General features: G+C 43.8%; 1 protein-coding gene across 5 annotated transcripts in view; it reads right to left on the bottom strand.

Annotated features, from left to right (window-relative positions):
• Positions 1-21214, bottom strand: part of LOC115167244 (E3 ubiquitin-protein ligase Arkadia) — a 44479-nt gene that overhangs the window by 20471 nt on the left and 2794 nt on the right. For all 5 annotated transcript variants that reach the window (XM_029721454.1, XM_029721456.1, XM_029721453.1 and 2 more), the window contains exons 2-3: positions 10031-11010; positions 2317-2443 (exon numbers count right to left, since the gene is read on the bottom strand). In XM_029721454.1, coding sequence (XP_029577314.1) covers positions 2317-2443; positions 10031-10925 — 1022 coding nt within the window. In that variant the 5' untranslated portion in view covers positions 10926-11010. The remainder of the gene's footprint in view (positions 1-2316; positions 2444-10030; positions 11011-21214) is intronic.

Below are 21214 nucleotides of genomic sequence, written 5' to 3'. Positions count from 1 at the left end.
CACAGCTATTTTCAGATCTCTCCAGAGATGTTCGATCAGGTTCAAGTCCGGGCTCTGGACATTCAGAGTCTTGTCCCAAAGCTACTCCTGCATTGTCTTGGCTGTGAGCTTAGGGTTGTTGTCCTGTTGGAAGGTAAACCTTTGCCCCAGTCTGAAGTCCTGAGCACTCTGGAGCAGGTTTCGCCGTAGGGATCGTGGCAGGTTTCCTCCAGACATGCTGCTTGGCATTCAGGCCAAACAGTTCAATATTGGTTTCATCAGACCGGTAATCTTGTTTCTCATGGTCTGAGACTCCTTTAGGTGCCTTTTGGCAAACTCCAAGTGGGCTGTCATGTGCCTTTTACGGAGGAGTGGCTTCTGTCTGGCCACTCTACCATAAAGGCTTGATTGGTGGAGTGCTGCAGAGATGGCTGTCCTTCTGTAAGGTTCTCCCTCAACAGAGGAACTCAGGAGCTCTGTCAGAGTGACCATCAGGTTTTTGGTCACCTCCCTGACCAAGGCCCTCCAATCAATTTAATTTAACATAGGTGGAATCCAATCAAGTTGTAGAAACATCTCAAGGATGATCAATGGAAATAAGATGCACCTGAGCTCAATTTTGGCTCTCATAGCAAAGGGTCTGAATACTTATGTAAATAAGGCATCCGTTTTTTTTTTTTTTATACATTTGAAAAAATTCTAAAAACCAGTTTTCGCTTTGTCATTATGGGATATTGTGCGTATATTAATAAAGAAAATGTTGAATCGATTTTAGAATAAGGCTGTAAAGTAACATTTGGAAAAAGTAAAAAGGGTCTGAATCCTTTCTGAAAGCACTGTGGGCACTAACAGTTTGTGGGCACCGTTTGTCACCGTTATAGTGCAATAAATGTATTGTTCAGTGTTGTGTTATGTATAAAAGTTTTATACAAGATAAACGCAACAGTAACAAACTGACCATTTGATTGCTGGAGCAGAATTTCTGCTGGAATTCTGCTAATTTGTCTCACAAGAGACGAGGCATATCACAAACAGAGAGCAATTCATTTGGGTTGACAGAGTGACTTTGCTGGCAGGAGTGAAATTCACAGGCCTTGCTATTTCTGGCAGCAGAGGGTGAGATAATGGAATCAAGATGGTGTAAATGATTCTCAGTGCTATGCACCAAGACACCTCAATAACAATTAAAGATAGGAGAGGGGTTCAAGGAGAGAAAGACGAGGGGAAACAAGTAGAAACAGAAACAACTCAGAGAGGAACACCACTATAACAGCACCGACATACTGTAGCATAGGGCTCTCACACTGGCACTGCTGTAAAATCCCAATGCATGAGATCAACTCTCCTCAGGTCATGGCAGAGAGCATTTTCAGAAGACTTCCCACAAGAGTCAGATAGAGAAATCATGTAGGCCTAGGTCTATGTAGAAAGACTACACTCTGGGTACCCACTTCACAAAGCCTGCCAAAAGCCCTGGTAACCTGTAACCAGCTGGCATTTATTTCCCATGTTTTAGTAATCATATCAGTTCAGGAGAGCGTGCCGCGAGAAGAAAAGCAAATCCACCTGGATCTAATGTCCTGGTTCTCTAGATCAGAGACTGTACCAGAGAGATGAACTGAACCTGTACTTCCCTGACAGGGGCATCAGAGGTAACTGGACCTGGATCAGAGTGAACTGAGAGTCAGATGAAAATGCCCTGGGGGGGAGAGGGTCTCTCATTAGATTGTTCATGGAGGATGGGGAGAGAGCTTGTGTATTACTGTATGGAAGCCTTGCCCTTGAAGAAGACAGCGATAGCAACAGCTGGGAGAGCTGCGGAATGCCAGTGCAATGCTGCAGCCTGCCAGCTTCACGGCCAATCACAGATGAGCATTATCTCCCCTGCCACAGCGATACCAGAAACTTCTCCATAGGGGCCAAATAGCACTTGGAGAGCCTACACTGCATTTCTGAGGTATCCTGGAAAAACACTACCCCAGCCCAATGTGGCAGTCTCAGTAAATGTTATGACACTTGATGAGAAGCCAGTGCTCAGCGAGCCTCTATTAGACACACCACAGTTGACTGATTATATCGACAGAGCCACGAGGATAAAGTACTGTCAGTACTGCAGGGTCAGGCTGTCTCAGGACACAAATGAAGGCCGGTGCCATTTAGATTACTGTCACAGCTTAAAGATGGGGGGAAATATTGAGGTGGATGTTTTTTCTCCCGAGAGAGAGAATTTCACAGCCAAAGTACTTTACCATCTCACTTCATTTGATTTCCCACTGTGGTTCATCAGCTCTGTACAGCGTTGATCTCCTCAGAGAGGAGACAGGGGAAGGTGCTCACCTGAAGCCATCTCCCACGTTGACTATCTCCACCTCGCTGTCGGTGGAGGTGACGTTGATCTCCTCGCTGGCTGGGACAGGGGGTGCAGGGGTCGCCTCGATCACCACCACGTCTTCATCCAGAGAACCTGGAACACAACACAGTCAAATCAAATTTTATTAAATGACTTGCGCCGAATACAACTGGTGTAGACTATATAGTGAAATGCTTGCTTACGAACCTTTCCAATTGATGCAGACTAAAATATATATGTATTTTTTTTTTACTAACACAAGAGAAATAAAATACACAAGAATGGAACTATATACAGGGAGTACCAGTACTAGATCAATGTGCAGGGGTACGAGGTACTTGAGATACACTACATATACAGAAGTATGTGGACACCCCTTCAAAATGTGTGGATTCAGCTATTTCAGCCACACCTGTTGCTGACAGGTGTATAAAATCAAGCTCACAACCATGCAATATTTTTATTTATTTATTTAACAAGGCAAGTCAGTAAAGAACAAATTCTTATTTTACGATGATAGCCTATTTTACGACGCTGGGCCAATTGTGTGCCGCCCTATGGGACTTCCAATCACAGCTGGTTGTGATACAGCCTGGAATTGAATGAAGGTCTGTAGTGACGCCTCTAGCACTGAGATGCAGTGCCTTAGACCGCTGTGCCACTCGGGAGCCAAAAGCTTAGTGACTTTCAACGTGGCACCATAATAGGATAACACCTTCCAACAAGTCAGATCGTCAAATTTCTACCCTGCTAGCGCTGCCCCGGTCAACTGTAAGTGCTGTTATTGTGAAGTGGAAACATCTATGACAAACAATGGCTCAGCCACGAAGTGGTAGTCCACACAAGCTCACAGAACGGAATAGCAGAGTGCTTGAAGCGTGTAAAAATAGTCTGTCCTCGGTTGCAACACTCACTACTGAGTTCCAAACTGCCTCTGGAAGCAACATCAGCACAAGAACTGTATCGTCGGGAGCTTCATGAAATGGGTTTCCATGGTCAAGCAGCCGCACACAAACCTAAGATCACCATGCGCAATGTCAAGTGTCGGCTGGAGTGGTGTAAAGCTCGCTGCCATTGAACTTTGGAGCAGTGGAAACGTGTTCTCTGGAGTAATGAATCACACTTCACCATCTAGCAGTCCGACAGACGAATCTGGCTACGGCAAATGCCAGGAGTACGCTACCTGCCTGAATGTATAGTGCCAACTGTAAAGTTTGGTGGAGAGGGAATAATGGTCTGAGGCTGTTTCACGGTGTGGGCCAGGCCCCTTAGTTCCAGTGAAGGGAAATATTAACGCTACAGCATTCAATGACATTCTAGACGATTCTGTGCTTCCAACTTTGTGACAACAGTTTGGGGAAGGCCCTTCCCTGTTTCAGCATGACAATGCCCCCGTGCACAATGCGAGGTCCATACAGAAATGGTTTGTCGAGATCAGTGTGGAGGAACTTGACTGGTCTGCACAGAGCACTGACCTCAACCCGTCGAACACCTTTGGGATGAATTGGAACGCCGACTGCGAGCCAGGCCTAACCGCCCAACATCAGTGCCCGACCTCATTAATGCTGGTGGCTGAATGGAAGCAAGTCCATGCAGCAATGTTCCAACATCTAGTAGAAAGCCTTCCCAGAAGAGTGGAGGCTGTTAAGCAGCAAAAAGGGGGGGGACCAACTCCACATTTTGCCCATGATTTTGAAATGAGATGTTTGACGAGCAGGTGTCCACATAGTTTTGGTAATGTAGTATATGTACATGAAGGCAGGGTAAAGTGACTAGGCATCCGAATAGATAAGAGTATACTGGGGAGAGAGACATCCAGCAATTTGACCTGAAAGTCCTGATGTAAACACTGTTGAACTGATAATGATCATATAAAGTAGCTGGAAAAGTAGCCGGAAATTCTCTTTACGTAAATAAAATTGCATCCGTTTTAGTATGCAGTTAAGAGAGGTTATACATGAGAGGTTATACATGTCTGTTGCTGTATATAGCAGGCTCTGTTGCTAAAATGGCTGGTTGACAACACATCAGCTCATGTGTGTTACGCAGCAACATAAACAACCTCTACCAGCATCTTTTGGTGGTTCTTCCTCACCAGGGGAGAAACACCCAAAGCTAAATAGGAGTATCAGTATCAGTATAAATGAATAGTGATTGTGGTGTGGGTGTGCAGGCTAACAGTCTGTGTACTGGGCCTGTGTGAAATGTAGGTCAGTAAATGCTGCTCTGCTCTCCACTGTCTGCAGGATTTGCAGTGCAATCTCTGCATCTGCACTCTGATTGGTCCCCTGTCTAGTATCTCTCATTCCAGTTCTCATTTCAGCCATGCCTGACCTGGCCTCACTGTCAGGAAGAGGCCCAGGGTGTGTTCAATACACTTAACATTTCATAACATCGCAACCAGGAAGGCAAGAGACTTGTTTTTGTCACACCACCCCAAACAGCTAGTTCTAAATGTGGCCCTTATACTCACTGTCTGTTTGATCTACAGACATATTTTTACAGATTTAATATTTTTACAGATTCAAAATCTAAATTCATTCTAGTCCACTGTGTATTATTACTATACTGAAATGATTAACATTAGGTTCAACTGTGCCATGTGTTGCCTCATAGATGCTGTGTTGTTTGTGTGTCTGTGCAGTGAGCAGTGGCTTGTTGCTCTAGTGAACATCAGCACTCCCCTGAGTGAGTTCTATTGCAGTGGTCCACTGGGTGCTGCTGCTTAGCACCCTCTCCTAGCCTAGCTACCCCTCTCCCTCATGAAACATACTGCTCTACACAAACACTTCCTGGTTCAGGGAATGGAAATAAGACTATATGACCTCACATCTAACAATAGCCGATGTGACTATTGACATGGACAAATAAGATAAATGTCCTGGCACCTAGCTTTGAATAGATATTTATTTCAGTGTGTAGTGTCTGCATTCTCCATTTTGCAGTTGAGAAAAAGCAGATTGTGACCTCAGGGGTGTATGCAGCTTGGCATAACACACAGTATGGACAGTTGCAGATAGAAATGTAATGTATAGAACTGTCATGATTTTCACACAGGAATTACAGTAGTAAAACACTCATGTCATGTCCATGTATTTAAAGTCTGACGAATAGCCTTTTTATGTCCATTACATTCACCCCCTCCTCTGGACAATAGAGATCTATCTCTACTGACTGCCTCCTCTCCTCTACTATAAACAATGGCATAGTTTCTCCTCTGAGAGCCCTTGTTGTTAGCAAGCTACAGTGGGGCTTAGTGCTTGAGTCAGTCCTCTCCACCCACCTACTTCCCATAGCAAAGACACAGAGAGAGGCAGCCTCGCCCCATGACCCCCTCGATCCTTCCCCAGGGCCACTGAGTGGAAACACTATTACAGCTTAGCTACATCAAGACATTCAACTGAGAGAGGTGAAAGAGGGTAAGGCAGGAACAGAAAATTAAGAGTTCTTTGAAAAATGGCGTTCTTTGGCGAGTGTTGTAGCGGTGCAGCTCGGGAAACAGCAGGTGGTTGTCAGAGGCGTGCTGTGCTGCTCTACCCTGCTCTACTGTGGTGTGTTGTGGGAGGACAAGCTGGGTGCATAAACCCAGACACCTGCAGCTCAGACAGAGGAAGAGGCCTGGTTTCTGGGCTGCCAGGTTTGGAGCTCCGGGTAGCAGAGAGGAGACAGGCGACACATGCCCTTTTGGTGTGAGGCCGGTTAGCCTCAAAATCAGCAGTACCTACCCACCTTGCGTGCAAAATCTATTTTCCACTGGTCACAGGTCAGGGTGACTCAGCGGTGTGATAGAGAGAACCAGTGAGTGACCTCGGTAGAACAAAGAGAATGTGCTACATAATAATGACCTTGCTCAAGACTGAGATGTGGGAGGGAAGATGCTATTGCTACTCAACAGGAAATTCAAAATGTGCACATATAGTCTGAAACTTGAAATGTGTGTGTGCAGCGCCGGGCCATTCTAGAGCATGCGATGCACGCCCTCATTTGTATGTCTCAAAGTGAAACACATACATTAGAGCTCCATCAAAGCATGTATATTCATGGTAACTGCTGAAGAGCTAGCCTCAGAGGTTCCTAAAGAGGCATATGAATACAAGAGGAAAAAACTGAAATGTCTCTTGAACATAGGCTGAAAATGCCTGAAACAAAGAGGGCTATGTAAATTCAAAAAATCCTAACAGGCTTGGCCATGCCCAGAGGTCATATTCCAGCAAACCCTTGGGCTTAACTTCTCTGTGTGTATTCCACTGCACAAGAGCTATGTTCAAAAGAATGGAAAATGCTGGACTTTTCACTGCCTCTACCCGTAGCACCTACAAAACACCGTGGACAGAATAAACAAATTTAAAAACTGCTTCTTCAATACCCACAGATAAACCCACAGAGATGGTCGCCTCGCTTCGAGTCCTTAGGAAACGATGTAGTATTTTGTTTTTAAATGACCATCGCCACCCATAGCACTCACTTCTGTCATCATGAAGTGCTTTGAGAGACTAGTCAAGGATCATATCACCTCCCCCTTACCTGCCCCCCAAGACCAACTTCAGTTTGCATACTGCCCCAATAGGTCCACAGATGACGCAATTGCCATCACACTGCACCCTGCCCTATCCCAACTGGACAAGAGGAATACCTATGTAAGAATGCTGTTCATTGACTACAGCTCAGCATTCAACACCATAGTACCCTCCAAGCTCATCATTAAGCATGAGGCCCTGGGTCTCAACCCCGCACTGTGCAATTGGGTCCTGGACTTCCTGACGGGCAGCCCCCAGGTGGTGAAGGTAGGAAACAACATCTTCACTTCGCTGATCCTCAACACTGGGGCCCCACAAAGGTACGTGCTCAGCCCCCTCCTGTACTCCCTGTTCACCCATGACTGCGCGGCCAAGCACACCTCCAGCTCAATCATCAAGTTTGCAGACGACACAACAGTAGTGGGCTGGATTACCAACAACGATGAGACGGCCTACAGGGAGGTGGTGAGGGCACTCGTTAGTGTTGCGTCAGTAAAACAACCTCAACACTCAACATCAACAAAACAAAGGAGATGATTGTGGATGTCAGGAAACAGCAGAGGGAGCACCCCCCTATCCAGTAGTGGAGTAGGTGGAAAGTTAAGTTCCTCTGCGTACACATCACTGACAAACTGAAATGGTCCACCCACACAGACAGCGTGGTGAAGGCGGCGCAACAGCGCCTCTTCAACCTCAGGAGGCTGAAGAAATTTGGCTTGTCACCGAAAACACTCTCAAACTTTTACAGGTGCACAATTGAGAGCATCCTGTCGGGCTGTATCACTGCCTGGTACGGCAAGCGCACTGCCCTCAACCGCAAGGCTCTCCAGAGGGTAGTGAGGTCTGCACAACGCATCACCGGGGGCAAACTACCTGCCCTCCAGGACACCTACAGCACCCGATGTCACAGGAAGGCCAAAAAGATCATCAAGGAAAACAACTACCCGAGCCACTACCTGTTCACACCACTACCATGCAGAAGACGAAGTCAGTACAGGTGCATCAAAGCTGGGACCGAGAGACTGAAAAATATAAATAAATAAAACATCTCAAGGCCATCAGACTGTTAAACAGCCATCACTAACACAGAGAGGCTGCTGCCTACATACAGACTCAAATCAGTAGCCACTTTAATAAATGGATCACTAGTCACTTTAAAAAAATGACACGTTAATGTTTACATATCTTACATTACTCATCTCATATGTATATACTGTATTTTATACCATCTATTGCATCTTGCCTATGCTGCCCAGCCATCGCTCATCCATATATTTATGTATATATTTATTCCATCCCTTTACATTTGTGTGTATTAGGTACTTGTGAAATTGTTAGATTACCTGTTAGATATTACTGCACTGTCTTAACTAGAAGCACAAGCATTTCGCTACACTCGCATTAACATCTGCTAATCATGTGTATGTGACCAATAAAATGTGATACACCCACAGACACACCCATCCTAGTCCTGTGATATTGTGCTTTGTTCATAAAATAGCCTAGCTCTGACTGAGCTAATTCATCAATCAATATTTAGGCAGCTTTTCTCATTGCTGTTGAGCACACAGAGCGGGGAAGGTCAGGCACAAACCAAACTAGGCTCAGGGATTAAAATGGTCTCTTCCACGATCAGAGGAGGAATGTATCTTTTACTAGAGCTTTATTTTGATCATTTTCTCTGAATAAAGTAACATTTTACTGGAGTCATGTGTTTGAGAGTGTAACGAGCATTCGGTTGATGTTCACTTCCAAATCAAATGTCTTTCCAAATAATGGGGGAGAGGGAGACCGTAAACAACAAACAGTTCAGGCCTGGTGAAAGAAATCCCAATTCTGAGTGTCTTCAAATAGCCCTGGTAGGAAATCTTTCAGCAAGAAGGAACAAAAACATTGTAATGGTTGCTTGGCCCCCAGGCTACACATCTCATTTGCAGAGAACACCACCACAGAGGCCAAATATATTCCCCCCAATACAGTTACACTGAGACTGAATAAAACTGTAGGAATAGGCTGTGTACATACACACTGTAAATGTACATTCTGAAGGCCATTCATGCATCCCTTTGCTCAGTCTTTTCTCCGAGGCAAAAAATATGGAATTGATCTCAATTCTGAGCAAAGCGGATTCACCGAAATTAGCTTGCATTAGATTCATTTGACAACACATTTCTGGGGTGTGATGCAACAGACTTTGACTAATGTGGACAAAAGTATGAGATGTTTGGCTCTGCAACATCAGGAAGTCCATGACCTCCCCACCCCACCCCCACTCCATACTAACAAGGCCTGCAAAGCAGACAGCTGGGAAACAGAGCAGTTGGACAGCAGTGAACGGTGCTACGGGTGGAGTCTATCTGTGATTCAACTCTGGCTGGCTGGCTAACAGTGAGCGACTCCTTTGCCTGTTGTCTGTTTTGTGGGGTGGCAGGTAGACTAGTGGTTAAGAGCATTGGGCCAGTAACCAAAAGATCGCTGGTTCGAATCCCCGAGCCGTCTAAGTGAAAAATCTGTCAGTGCCCTTGAGCAAGGCACTTAACCCTAATTGCTCCTGTAAGTCGCTCTGAATAGGAGCATCTGCTAAATCAGTAAAATGTAAAAGTTTAATGATCAGTACAATTTACCCTGGTCAGAGCAGCTTCATGTCATACGTCATTGCAAGCTCAGTGTCAGAGGAGTGAGGAAGATGTTCCTCTCTACGGGGATTGTGTGTGTGTTTTTTTCTCACAAAATACCAGCTATTGTTGTTGTGGGGGCGGGGGTGCTCATTCTGGAAGCGGGTTACTCTTTTGACTTGTAGATGGAGCAGACCTTTAGTGACAAGTTGCTGAAATACCAGCCCCTTGTGTCATGTCTGAACAGCCTTGGCTATCATTGCAAACTTTGTAGTGCTGATATTTGGGAGCCTCGGCCATGTACATAGGCTGACAGTATGTGGGTTTCAGATTGCAGACCTGCGTAGGACAAAGGCAAAGCAGCTAGCGAGGTACTGCTCTGTCAGCGGTCATGGGCAGCGTAGCTGTATGGAGAAGAATGTGCTTCTGTATCCATAAATGTCCATATATACATGACATATTAAATGTTCGAATCCTTCGACTGTAATTCAAATAAAATGATTTAAAATGTGTGTGTAAGAGAAAAGGTCTGAAGCACGCACCAGAGTGCATAAGGAGGGTGAGTTTACCTGTGGCCACAGCTGTGCTGCTTGGCTGGCTGCTGCTGCTGCCGTCTACATACAGCTCGTCCTCTGCCTCTGTGGACGAGGGTGAGGATGACTCAGTGGTCAGCTCCTCACTGGAGCTGCTGGTGCTGTGGAGCAGCGCGTACTTCCTGCGAGCGATTACCTCCCGTTTCTTCCTCTGGAGAAGTAGGCGCTCTTTCTGCTTCTGAGTCCGCTGGATGCCGCCGGGCCCAGGCTTCACAAACCTCTTCCTATGCAGTGACCGCCGCCCGCTCAGACACGGCCGCTTCAGTAGCACCGGCTCCACCTCCGACCGTGCCCACTTATGAGAGCGGCTTCCCCGAGTCCGACCCAGAATGGTGCGCAGACCCACCCCTGTCCCGCCCCCTGTAGTGGAGACCGGCGCCTGCTGTGGGGGCTGCGGTCCCCCTGCTGCTCCCGTCCCTCCAGCCTCCACCTCTTCCTCTGAGCTCAGAGTGTCCGAATCCCCGAAGCGCAGGCTGGAGGAGGGAGAGGAGGCACAGTCACTGAACGAGGACTCTGGGTTGCGATCGTCCTCACTGCGGCGCTCCAAGAGATCTGGCTGGTGGCGCTGAAGGGGAAGAGAGCCCTCACTGACACGACCCTCCTTCAGGGAGCAGTCCGAGGGCCCTGGCTGTTGGCTCTTGCGCTTTTTGCGTCCGGGCAGGCCCCTGTCTGGGTCTCTGCGGGGCCCTATGTCCCTCAGGGGCCGGTGCCTGGTCTCGGCACACAGTGGTGAAAACTCGCTGCCTGCCTTGCCGATCACCTCCATGTTGGCAGGGAAGCTCTTGGTTGTCTCCATGGGCTCTGGGTTGGCCAGTGGACCCTTCAGGTGCTCCTGTCTGCCCTGGGCCTCAGAGGGCACCTCGCTCTTCATGCTGCCTGGTCCACGCAGACGCAATGCCAACTAAACTTCCACTAGTTCCTATAGGTCCATTGGCGGCACCGCAACTAACCTAGTTCTGTTAAACAAGAGAAGATAAATGTTAGACATGCTGAAAAATAATGATTGCACTTTGTTAATGGAGGCAATTTATAAAACAGAAAGATGGGCTAAATGTATTATGATAATAAGTACATGCTGTGGTAATATAGAGGCGCTCGCTATCTCTTCGTGTACGAGGAGAAAGGCAAAAACAGTGCACCATGGTTTGTTTGTGAGAGCAAATTAATTGAGGCCTTGGGCTGAGTCAGTTGTGTAGCATTTGTTGTATTATCCATTCCTGGCAGTGCATGACTCAGACTGGGTGGTAATCTGGGACTAATCTCAGTATGCTGGCTAGGCTTGATGCTGTAATGAAGGAAACTGATGAGCAAAGTAAGGTCATGCAGCCTGGCAATATGGAAAAGGTGGAAACAAACACTGGAGCATATGTTTTACCAGTTTAATGTCTCCAGCTAAATTCTCTATTGTAGAGTGATAAAACCATGGAAAGGCTGCGTGGGGAGATTAGGAGACATTTTCATAATGGCATTACCGGAACAGAATCGACTGGAGAACTCACTTATCTATACCTTCAGAAGGTACCAGGCTACAAGCAACCAATGCTAAGCATGCATCCCTTTGATATAGATCTTGTAAATAAAGACAAGCATGCTGGCATCAAAACACTAGCCTCGCGCAAACTCTTACCAAGATGGAAGATTCTAGGCCTTCATATAGGCCTAATCTCACCGCTTTCCTCCTATCCACCCACCCTCACCATTTATCATGCTTCCCCTCTCCATCCCTCCTTTCCTAAAATTGTCTAGTCTAATCAAACTGTTTCTACTTGAAAAAGAAGCCTTTCACCAAGGGTAGGACAGAGTAAAATGTCTTCTGCTTCAGTGCAGTCACCTCAAGTCCTTTGAATTATGAAAGCAGCCATCTGTTTAAAAAAGGCACGTTGGCTCAGTTCATTAGCCTACTTCTTAGTGTGGTATAACGTGCACACACAGCTGGCAGTGTGGTGTTTTCCTATATTTGATCCACCAGTAAACACCTCAAACTGAGATTCAGAATAAAATCCTACTTTATGAGATGTGTTTTATTTAAATGACACAAGTGAGCTGAATTGGACATTGTAAGCTATCTTTTAGAAGCCTTAAAATGGATGGCCTAATGAAGCCGTACTGATTAAACAGTAATGTGTAAAGACATACTAATTGCCATTCTCCAGCCTGCAATATCCTGTGTATTGACACAAGGCTCAGTATGAAAACAATGAACTCTATGGTATAAAGCCTTGTTCAAATTACAGGCCTTAATGCTCAAATCGATTTTGTTTTTCAAAACCGCTTTGGAATACTGACTGTCCAAACAGCAAGTTGCAAGTAATCACATTGGATGCGTTGGAGTTTAGTCAAAATTATTTTGCTGACATGGCTACGCTAGTTGTCATTGTAACGACAGGTGTGGGCGCAGTAGTGTAGGCTGATAGGAAGCAGAAGCACCACCACCAAATCATTCAGAAGTTATGTAGCAAGCTAAGGTGACAACAATGGCTGTCAAGGACGTTTCCCAGTCGCTTCGAATGTATAAATGCATCATGTAATAAGACATTAAGCCTCGAGGATAAGATGAGCCAACTTTCAAAACGTGTCCTTTTTGGCTAGCCACAGCAGTCAACTAGCTAGCCGTTTATTTTCTACCACACACACAAATTAGTGAATGTGCTAGAAAGCTAGAGGTCGGCCGATTAATCGGAATGGCCGATTAATTAGGGCAGATTTCATAACAATCGGAAAATCGGTATTTTTGGATGCCGATTTGGTCCCAAAAATTTTTGGGGACCTTTATTTAACTAGGCAAGTCAGTTAAGAACACATTCTCATTTTCAATGACGGCCTAGGAACGGTGGGTTAACTGCCTTGTTCAGGGGCATAACGACAGATTTTTAACTTGTCAGCTCAGGGATTCAATCTTGCAACCTTACGGTTAACTAGTCCAACGCTCTAACCACCTGCTTTACATTGCACTCCACGAGGAGCCTGCCTGTTACGCGAATGCAGTAGGAAGCCAAGTTAAGTTGCTAGCTAGCATTAAACTTATCTTATAAAAAACAATCAATCATAATCACTAGTTAACTACACATGGTTGATGATATTACTAGTTTATCTAGCCTGTCCTGCGTTGCATATCATCGCTTAGGTACATGTTGCTCCAACCATAAACATCAATGCCTTTCTTAAAATCAATACACAAGTATATATTTTTATACCTGCATATTTAGTTAATATTGCCTAGTAACATGAATTTCTTTTAACTAGGGAAAATGTGTCACATCTCTTGTAAACAGAGTCAGGGTATATGCAGCAGTTTGGGCCGCCTGGCTCGTTGCGAACTGTGAAGACTATTTCTTCCTAACAAAGACAGCCGACTTCGCCAAACGGGGGATGATTTAACAAAAGCGCATTTGCGAAAAAAAGCACAATTGTTGCACGACCGTACCTAACCATAAACATCAATGCCTTTCTTAAAATCAATACACAGAAGTATATATTTTTAAACCTGCATATTTAGCTAAAATAAATCCAGGTTAGCAGGCAATATTAACCAGGTGAAATTGTCACTTCTCTTCCGTTCATTGCACGCAGTCAGGGTATATGCAACAGTTTGGGCCGCCTGGCTCATTGCGAACTAATTTGCCAGAATTTTACGTAATTATGACATAACATTGAAGGTTGTGCAATGTAACAGGAATAACGTTTTGTTTTCGCGCTGATAGTTTCCGGATTCGACCATATTAATGACCTAAGGCTCGTATTTCTGTGTGTTATGTTATAATTAAGTCTATGATTTGATAGAGCAGTCTGACTGAGCTCGTAAGCATTCATTCAAACAGCACTTTCGTGCGCTTTGCCAGCAGCCCTTCGCAATGCATTGCGCTGTTTATGACTTCAAGCCTGTCAACTCCTAAAATTAGGCTGGTGTAACCGATGTGAAATGGCTAGCTAGTTAGCTGGGTGTGCGCTAATAGCATTTCAAACGTCACTCGCTCTGAGACTTGGAGTAGTTGTTTCCCTTGCTCTACATGGGTAACGCTGCTTCGAGGGTGGCTGTTGTCGATGTGTTCCTGGTTCAAGCCCAGGTAGGAGCAAGGAGAGGGACGGAAGCTATACTGTTACACTGGCAATACTAAAGTGCCTATAAGAACATCCAATAGTCAAAGGTAAATGAAATACAAATCGTATAGAGAGAAATAGTCCTATAATTCCTATAACATCTTACCTGGGAATATTGAACCACCAGCTTTCATATGTTCCGAGCAAGGAAATTAAACGTTAGCTTTTTTACATGGCCCATATTGCACTTTTACTTTCTTCTCCAACACTGTGTTTTTGCATTATTTAAACCAAATTGAACATGTTTCATTATTTATTTGAGACTAAATAGATTTTTATGTAATATATTAAGTTAAATTAAAAGTGTTCGTTGTAATTGTCATTATTACAAATAAATAAATATTTCTACTAGAAATATTACTCTTACTCTCTCTTATTTTCACGGCCGGATGAAAAACGTACCCAATTTAAACAGGTTACTACTCTGGCCCAGAAAATAAAATATGCATATTATTAGTAGATTTGGATAGAAAACACTCTGAAGTTTCTAAAATTTAACCAGGAAGTGGGAGAAATGAGAAAGGTAGTTCTTCTTTTGAATCCCTTGAGAAACTACAGTGACATAGGGTTTACGTTGCACCTCCTAAGGCTTCCATTGGCTGTCAACAATCTTTAGAAACTGGTTTCATCCGTCTCCTGTTACCGGGCAGAAAATTGTGGCTCAGTCAATCAGTGGCCAGTCTGAGGACAGTGGTCTCGTGAGACGCGTGCACTGTTCGTTATTTTTCTTCTGGGATGAATACCTATTGTCCGGATGGAAAATTATCACAATTTTACGTAAAAAAATACCCTAAAGATTGATTGTAAACATCGTTTGACATGTTTCTACAAACGGTAATGGAACTTTTGAACTTTTCGTCTATGGATTTGCACCCACGCCCCATGGCATTGTAATAGTGTTCTGATGGGCCAACAAAACGGAGGTATTTGGACATAAATGATGGACTTCGCAGAACAAATGAACATTTCTTGTGGAAGTGGGAGTCCTTCCGAGTGCATTCCGCTGAAGATCAGCAAAGGTAAGAAAATATTTCAAACATATTTTAGAGATTTGTCGACGCCGTGGTTGTAGGCTAACTGTATAGCTTAGCATTGAAGGCTAAGTTCTGTACTCAGAATATTGAACAATGTGCTTTCTCCGTAAAGTTATTTTGAAATCTGACAAAGCGGTTGCATAAAGGAGTAGATTATCTATAATTCTTTAAATAAATTGTTAGAAATTTTGGCAACGTTTATGATGAGTATTTCTGTAAATTGATGTGACCATTCACCGGCGGTTATGGGGAGAAAACATTTTCTGAACGTCACGCGCCAATGTAAAATGGGGTTTTTGGATATAAATATGAACTTGATCAAACAATAAATGCATGTATTGTCTAACATGATGTCCTAGGAGTGTCATCTGATGAAGATTGTCAAAAGTTAGTGCTTAATTTTAGCTGTATATCTGGTTTTGTGACGACTATCCGTGCTTGGAAAATGGCAGTTTATTTTTTTGCTAAGGTGCTATCCTAAAATAATCTAATGTTCTGCTTTCACCGTAAAGCCTTTTTGAAATCGGACAATGTGGTTGGATTAACGAGAAGATTATCTTTAAAATGCCATATAATACTTGAATTTTAATTTTGAGATTTTTGTGTTTTGAATTTCGCGCCGTGCTATCTCACTGGTTGTTGTCCAACCAATCCCGTAAACGGGATTTTATCTCGAAGGGGTCCTCAAGAGGTTTTAAGCCATGTTTTATGCTTGGGGTCATTGTCCATTTTGAAGACCCATTTGTGACCAAGCTTTAACTTCCTGACTGATGCCTTGAGATGTTGCTTCAATATGTCCACATCATTTTCCTGCCTCATGATGCCATCTATTTTATGAAGTGCACCAGTCCCTCCTGCAGCAAAGCACCCCCACAACATGATACTGCCACCCCCGTGCTTCACGGTTGGGATGGTATTCTTCAGCTTGCAAGCCTCCCCCTTTTTCCTCCAAACATAAATGGTCATTATGGGCAAACAGTTCTATTTTTGTTTCATCAGACCAGAGGACATTTCTCCAAAAAGTACAATCTTTGTCCCCATGCACAGTTGCAAACCGTAGTCTGGCTTTTTTAATGGCATTTTGGAGCAGTGGCTTCTTCCTTGATGAGCGGCCTTTCAGGTCATGTCAATATAGGACTCGTTTTACTGTGGATATAGACACTTTGTTCCTGTTTCCTCCAGCATCTTCACAAGGTCCTTTGCGTGTTGTTCTGGGATTGATTTGCACTTTTTGCACCAAAGTACGTTCATCTCTAGGAGACAGAACGTGTCTCCTTCCTGAGCGGTATGACGGCTGCGTGGTCCCATGGTGTTTATACTTGCGTACTATTGTTTGTACAAATGAACGTGGTACCTTCAGGTGTTTGGAAATTGCTCCCAAGGATGAACCAGACTTGAGGTCTACAAAAAAATTCTTAAGTCTTGGCTGATTTCTTTTGATTTTCCCTCAAGCAAAGAGGCACTGAGTTTGAAGGAAGGCCTTGAAATACATCCACAGGTACACCTCCAATAGACTCAAATTATGTCAATTAGCCTATCAGAAGCTTCTAAAGCCATGACATCATTTTCAGGAATTTTCCAAACTGTTTAAAAAGGCACAGTCAACTTAGTGTATGTGAACTTCTGACCCACTGGAATTGTGATGCAATAAATTATAAGTGAAATAATCTGTCTGTAAACAACTCTTGGGAAAATTACTTGTGTCATGCACAAAGTAGATGTCCTAACCGACTTGCCAAAACTATAGTTTGTTAACAATAAATTTTGTGGAGAGGTTGAAAAACTAGTTTTAATGACTCCAACGTAAGTGTATGTAAACTTCCGACTTCAACTGTATAAAAGCTGGTGGTTCCTTTTGACATGAGTCTCCAATATTCGCAGTTAAGAAGTTTTAGGTTGTAGTTATTATAGGACTATTTCTCTCTATACCATTTGTATTTCATAGACCTTTGACTGTTGGATGTTCTTATAGGCACTATGGTATTGCCAGCCTAATCTCGGAGTTGATAGGCTTGAAGTCATAAACAGCGCTGTGCTTCAAACATTGCGAAAAGCTGCTGGCAAACGGAGGAAAGTGCGGTTTGAATGAATGCTTACGAGCATGCTGCTGCCTACCACCGCTCAGTCAGACTGCTCTATCAAATCAGAGACTGAATTATAATAAACACACAGAAATACGAGCCTTTGGTCATTAATATGGTAAAATCCGGAAACTATCATTTCGAAAACAAAACTTTTATTCTTTCAGTGAAATACAAACCGTTATGTATTTTATCGAACGGGTGGCAACACTCAGTCTAAATATTCCTGTTACATTGCACAACCTTCAATGTTATGTCATAATTATGTAAAATTCTGGCTAATTAATTACGGTCTTTGTTTGGAAGAAATGGTCTTCACACAGTTCGCAACGAGCCAGGCGACCCAAACTGCTGCATATACCCTGACTCTCCTTACACTGAACGCAAGACAAGTGACAATTTCAGGCACCACATCGACTATATGCAATGCAGGACAAGCTAGTTAAACTAATAATGTCATCAACCATGTGTAGTTAACTAGTGATTATGTTAAGATTGATTGTTTTTTTATAAGATAAGTTTAATGCTAGCTAGCAACTTACCATCACTCCTTGCTGCCTGCACTTGTGTAACAGGTGTTCAGCCTGCCACGCAGTCCCCTCGTGGATTGCAATATAATCGGCCTACAAAAATGCAGATTGTTATGAAAACTTGAAATCGGCCCTAATTAAATCGGCCATTCCGATTAAAAATCGGTCGACCTCTAGTGTGTGGTTGTCAAACTAACATGTTCTTTCTAGTCAAACTGTCAGAGTAGCTAGCAAGCAACAAGATATGCCAAATAGCAGTCTAAAAACCAGTTGAGGACAAATAAATCAGATTTGACCCTTCAGACAAGTCGCAAGGCCAGGAATCAGATTTGTATCTGCTTTCAAACCATGTAGCGTGGTTTCAAATGTGGCTTGCAATATCAGATTCCATGTCCTTTTTGGCTGTTCAGACTGCAGGAAAAGGACATTTGCATCAGATATGCAAAAAAAAAAAAAAAAAAAAAAAAGGGATTTAAGTCACTTCAAACTGCCAATGTGGCATAGGCTCTAAGAATGCACACATAGTAAGTGAAGGTTCTGTTCTGTGTAATCATCAAACACATGAATTTACTGTTAGTCGGGCCCTATTCAATCCGCGATGCGGAGAATGATGGCGGAATCACCGAATCCAGACATTAAAACGGAATTCAACAATATTCAAAAACATATTGAACTTAGTAGGGAATCAAGTAAATGTACTGAAAAGTAATACATTTGCCTAAGTTTATCATAAGACAAGAACAGAATGTATTTTCCTACAACATTCTGAAGAGGCAATGAGAATGCCTGTCTGTGTGAGGTGCGAGCGTCTGCCACTTTGTGTAGCCGTTAGCGATGATGCTAATTCAAACCCGTCTTCTGATGGAAAAGCTCTCCCAAACTTTCTCAATTCATGTTAACTACAAAAGTAGCCTATGCTTACCTGCCAGAATGATATCGTGAGTATTTGTTTAGCAAACTCTACCATCATGCCTGCTATAATAACAACATTCTCTTGCTAGCTGCTCACTTCAATTAAAGGGTAACTACACGCCAAAATATAAATATCTTAGATTCTTCCCACACCTAAAGAATTGTCCCCTGGTGTGGTTTAAGCATTTTTGTGGACTTAGAAAAACAACAAAATTGGATGTTCTATTAAAACGTGTTGTTTTGAGAGCGAAAACCTGACAAAGAGGAACATTTCAGAAACCTGGGAAATCTAAAGAGAAAACAATTTGAGAGAGAAACAAATCGGGCAACAATTTAAACAGATTTTATAGGGCCCAACGGTAGCACATCTCAGGCAAAGAGAAATGAAAGCACCCAGCAACAGTGGTCAGGTCACAGTCTTTTCGCCGTAGCTATAGCAAATACTGCAATCCTATCCAGTCTGTTGCATTCCATTCGTTGACCCTGAGATCTTGACGTTACACAACACCACACGACGTGAGCATGCAGCACTATTAGTTTATTTAGTGATTATGAAGTGTGTTCAAATCTGCACCAAGAAAGTAGTGCAGAGTGTAATTTGGTGTGTGAGCATACACTAGAATGCAAACCTACTGCAAAACCCAGTCAGTCAGTGGGTGCCTGGGGTGGAAGCCACTTCCCCCACCCATTGTTTGGACAAGAGTGATTCTAGAGTTATGGATGTTACATTTGCATGCAAAACCACAAATTTAAAATATCTCACAGAATGGACAAACTATAAATGAAAAGTTTGATGTGGTTGTCTATAGTACCCCTTGGGGGGAGTGTATACAATATTGGCATGTTGGTTTCACTTTAAAAGGACAACATTACTTTCTCAGGTTGACCTTCCGCTGGAATTCTCCATATGCATATTAAACCCCATTGACCCATAAGTAGGTAGAAGCCTGCACGAAACATAAGGATTGTGTGGGTGCTTGTCTTCAAACAGCAACTGAACCCTGAGCGGGTCAATCACTAAGGATCATCACTGTAGGTAGGAAAGCACTCACATCCTGCATTTACCCAATATAAACTGAGCAGACCTTCCAGCCAAAGAAAGCACAGGTTGGTGTAGAAACCATGCCATGTGGGCTGGCTGAGGACTGAAGTCAGATTTAATGCCGGTAGGGCTGGAATCCAAACTGACAAGTTTCCTCACGAATCCTCCACAGCTCGAGGATTCGTGCAGCCCTGAGTTGACTACCATTAAAACACGATATCCACCTCACAAACTAGACAACAGGAGAGGTTATCTGGCCAGGAGCCCTCAATGTGTAGCCTAGCCTACTAAAGCAAACTAACATTGACAGTAGCACTGAACAAATACCTGATACAGTATTCATGAAAACACTCATGTATCATATCTGTGTTTCCATCTCATGAGCAAAGAGAGAGAAGAAGATGCCGCAGGTGGAGACTTCTGGGAACTGGGGCGTTCTGAGATGCCCCCTCCCTGGGTTCCGATGTATAACTGCTGCCAGGGAACCAAAGCCCCAAACCATGATCCTCTGGGGCTCCCCCTGTGAGCCACTGATGAGCACCTGTGCCACAGAGCGAGCAGCGCATGACACTCAGCAACACAGCAGCCTCAGTGGACAGCCACCTTGGCAATCAATCCCCCCTGGCACCAAGGTGGAGACATTTCAGAGGAGAGGGCGTTTATGGGAAACTGCTTTAATTCATTCATTGAGGAGCACAACGCAGACCTATCTTGAGCTTCACAGTACACAGTTTCAGCAATGGCTGCAGAAAAACCAAATCTACCACCTACGCAAGGACACACATAAATTATTAACCTATCCCAAACCTTTACCAAATTTAGCTTTTACCATTTTTAGTGCAGGTTTGTCAATGCGTTCTGTGCAAGGTGTGACTCAAATTGTGAGGTGTATCAGAACTCATTATGCAGTACCTCTACCAGTCAATAATTGTAGAAAACGCCACAACAGTGCAATGAACTGCAGAACATGAAGTTACACATTCGTCTCTACAAAAGGTAGCCAACATGTTGGCCAAGAAACAAAAAGCGCACAGCTTTGAGTAAGCAGGCACAGTGCTTCATACATTGCCGCTATAACAGGCCCTTCTGAGAAGCTAGGATATCATCCTCATCACAATCACAGGGATTCTCCGATTTAATGTCGTATGACGCAACCAGCACTGCTAACATTGACAGCATTACATACTGCAAAGTGGATGGAAATCACCTAATGCGCTGACAAGAACGGCCATTTGTATAAACACATTTGTTGCATTCAAAGAAGGAACACCTAGACAACCTTTGAGTGATTAAGCATTGGTTTCCTATTAGCACATGGTACTATATACTAGATCCTTGAAAATTTTAGGAAATGGCAGAGCACCGTTAAAATGATATGAGCTAGAAATAAACTTAATTGTAGCTACACACATTCCCTTGCAACTATGGCAGCTTCTAAAACCCACTGGATGCCTTATTGCAGA

This window comes from Salmo trutta, chromosome 29, assembly GCF_901001165.1.
Source record: "Salmo trutta chromosome 29, fSalTru1.1, whole genome shotgun sequence".
NCBI classification, from domain to species: domain Eukaryota; kingdom Metazoa; phylum Chordata; class Actinopteri; order Salmoniformes; family Salmonidae; genus Salmo; species Salmo trutta.
This window is presented reverse-complemented; position numbering and strand designations above follow the sequence as displayed.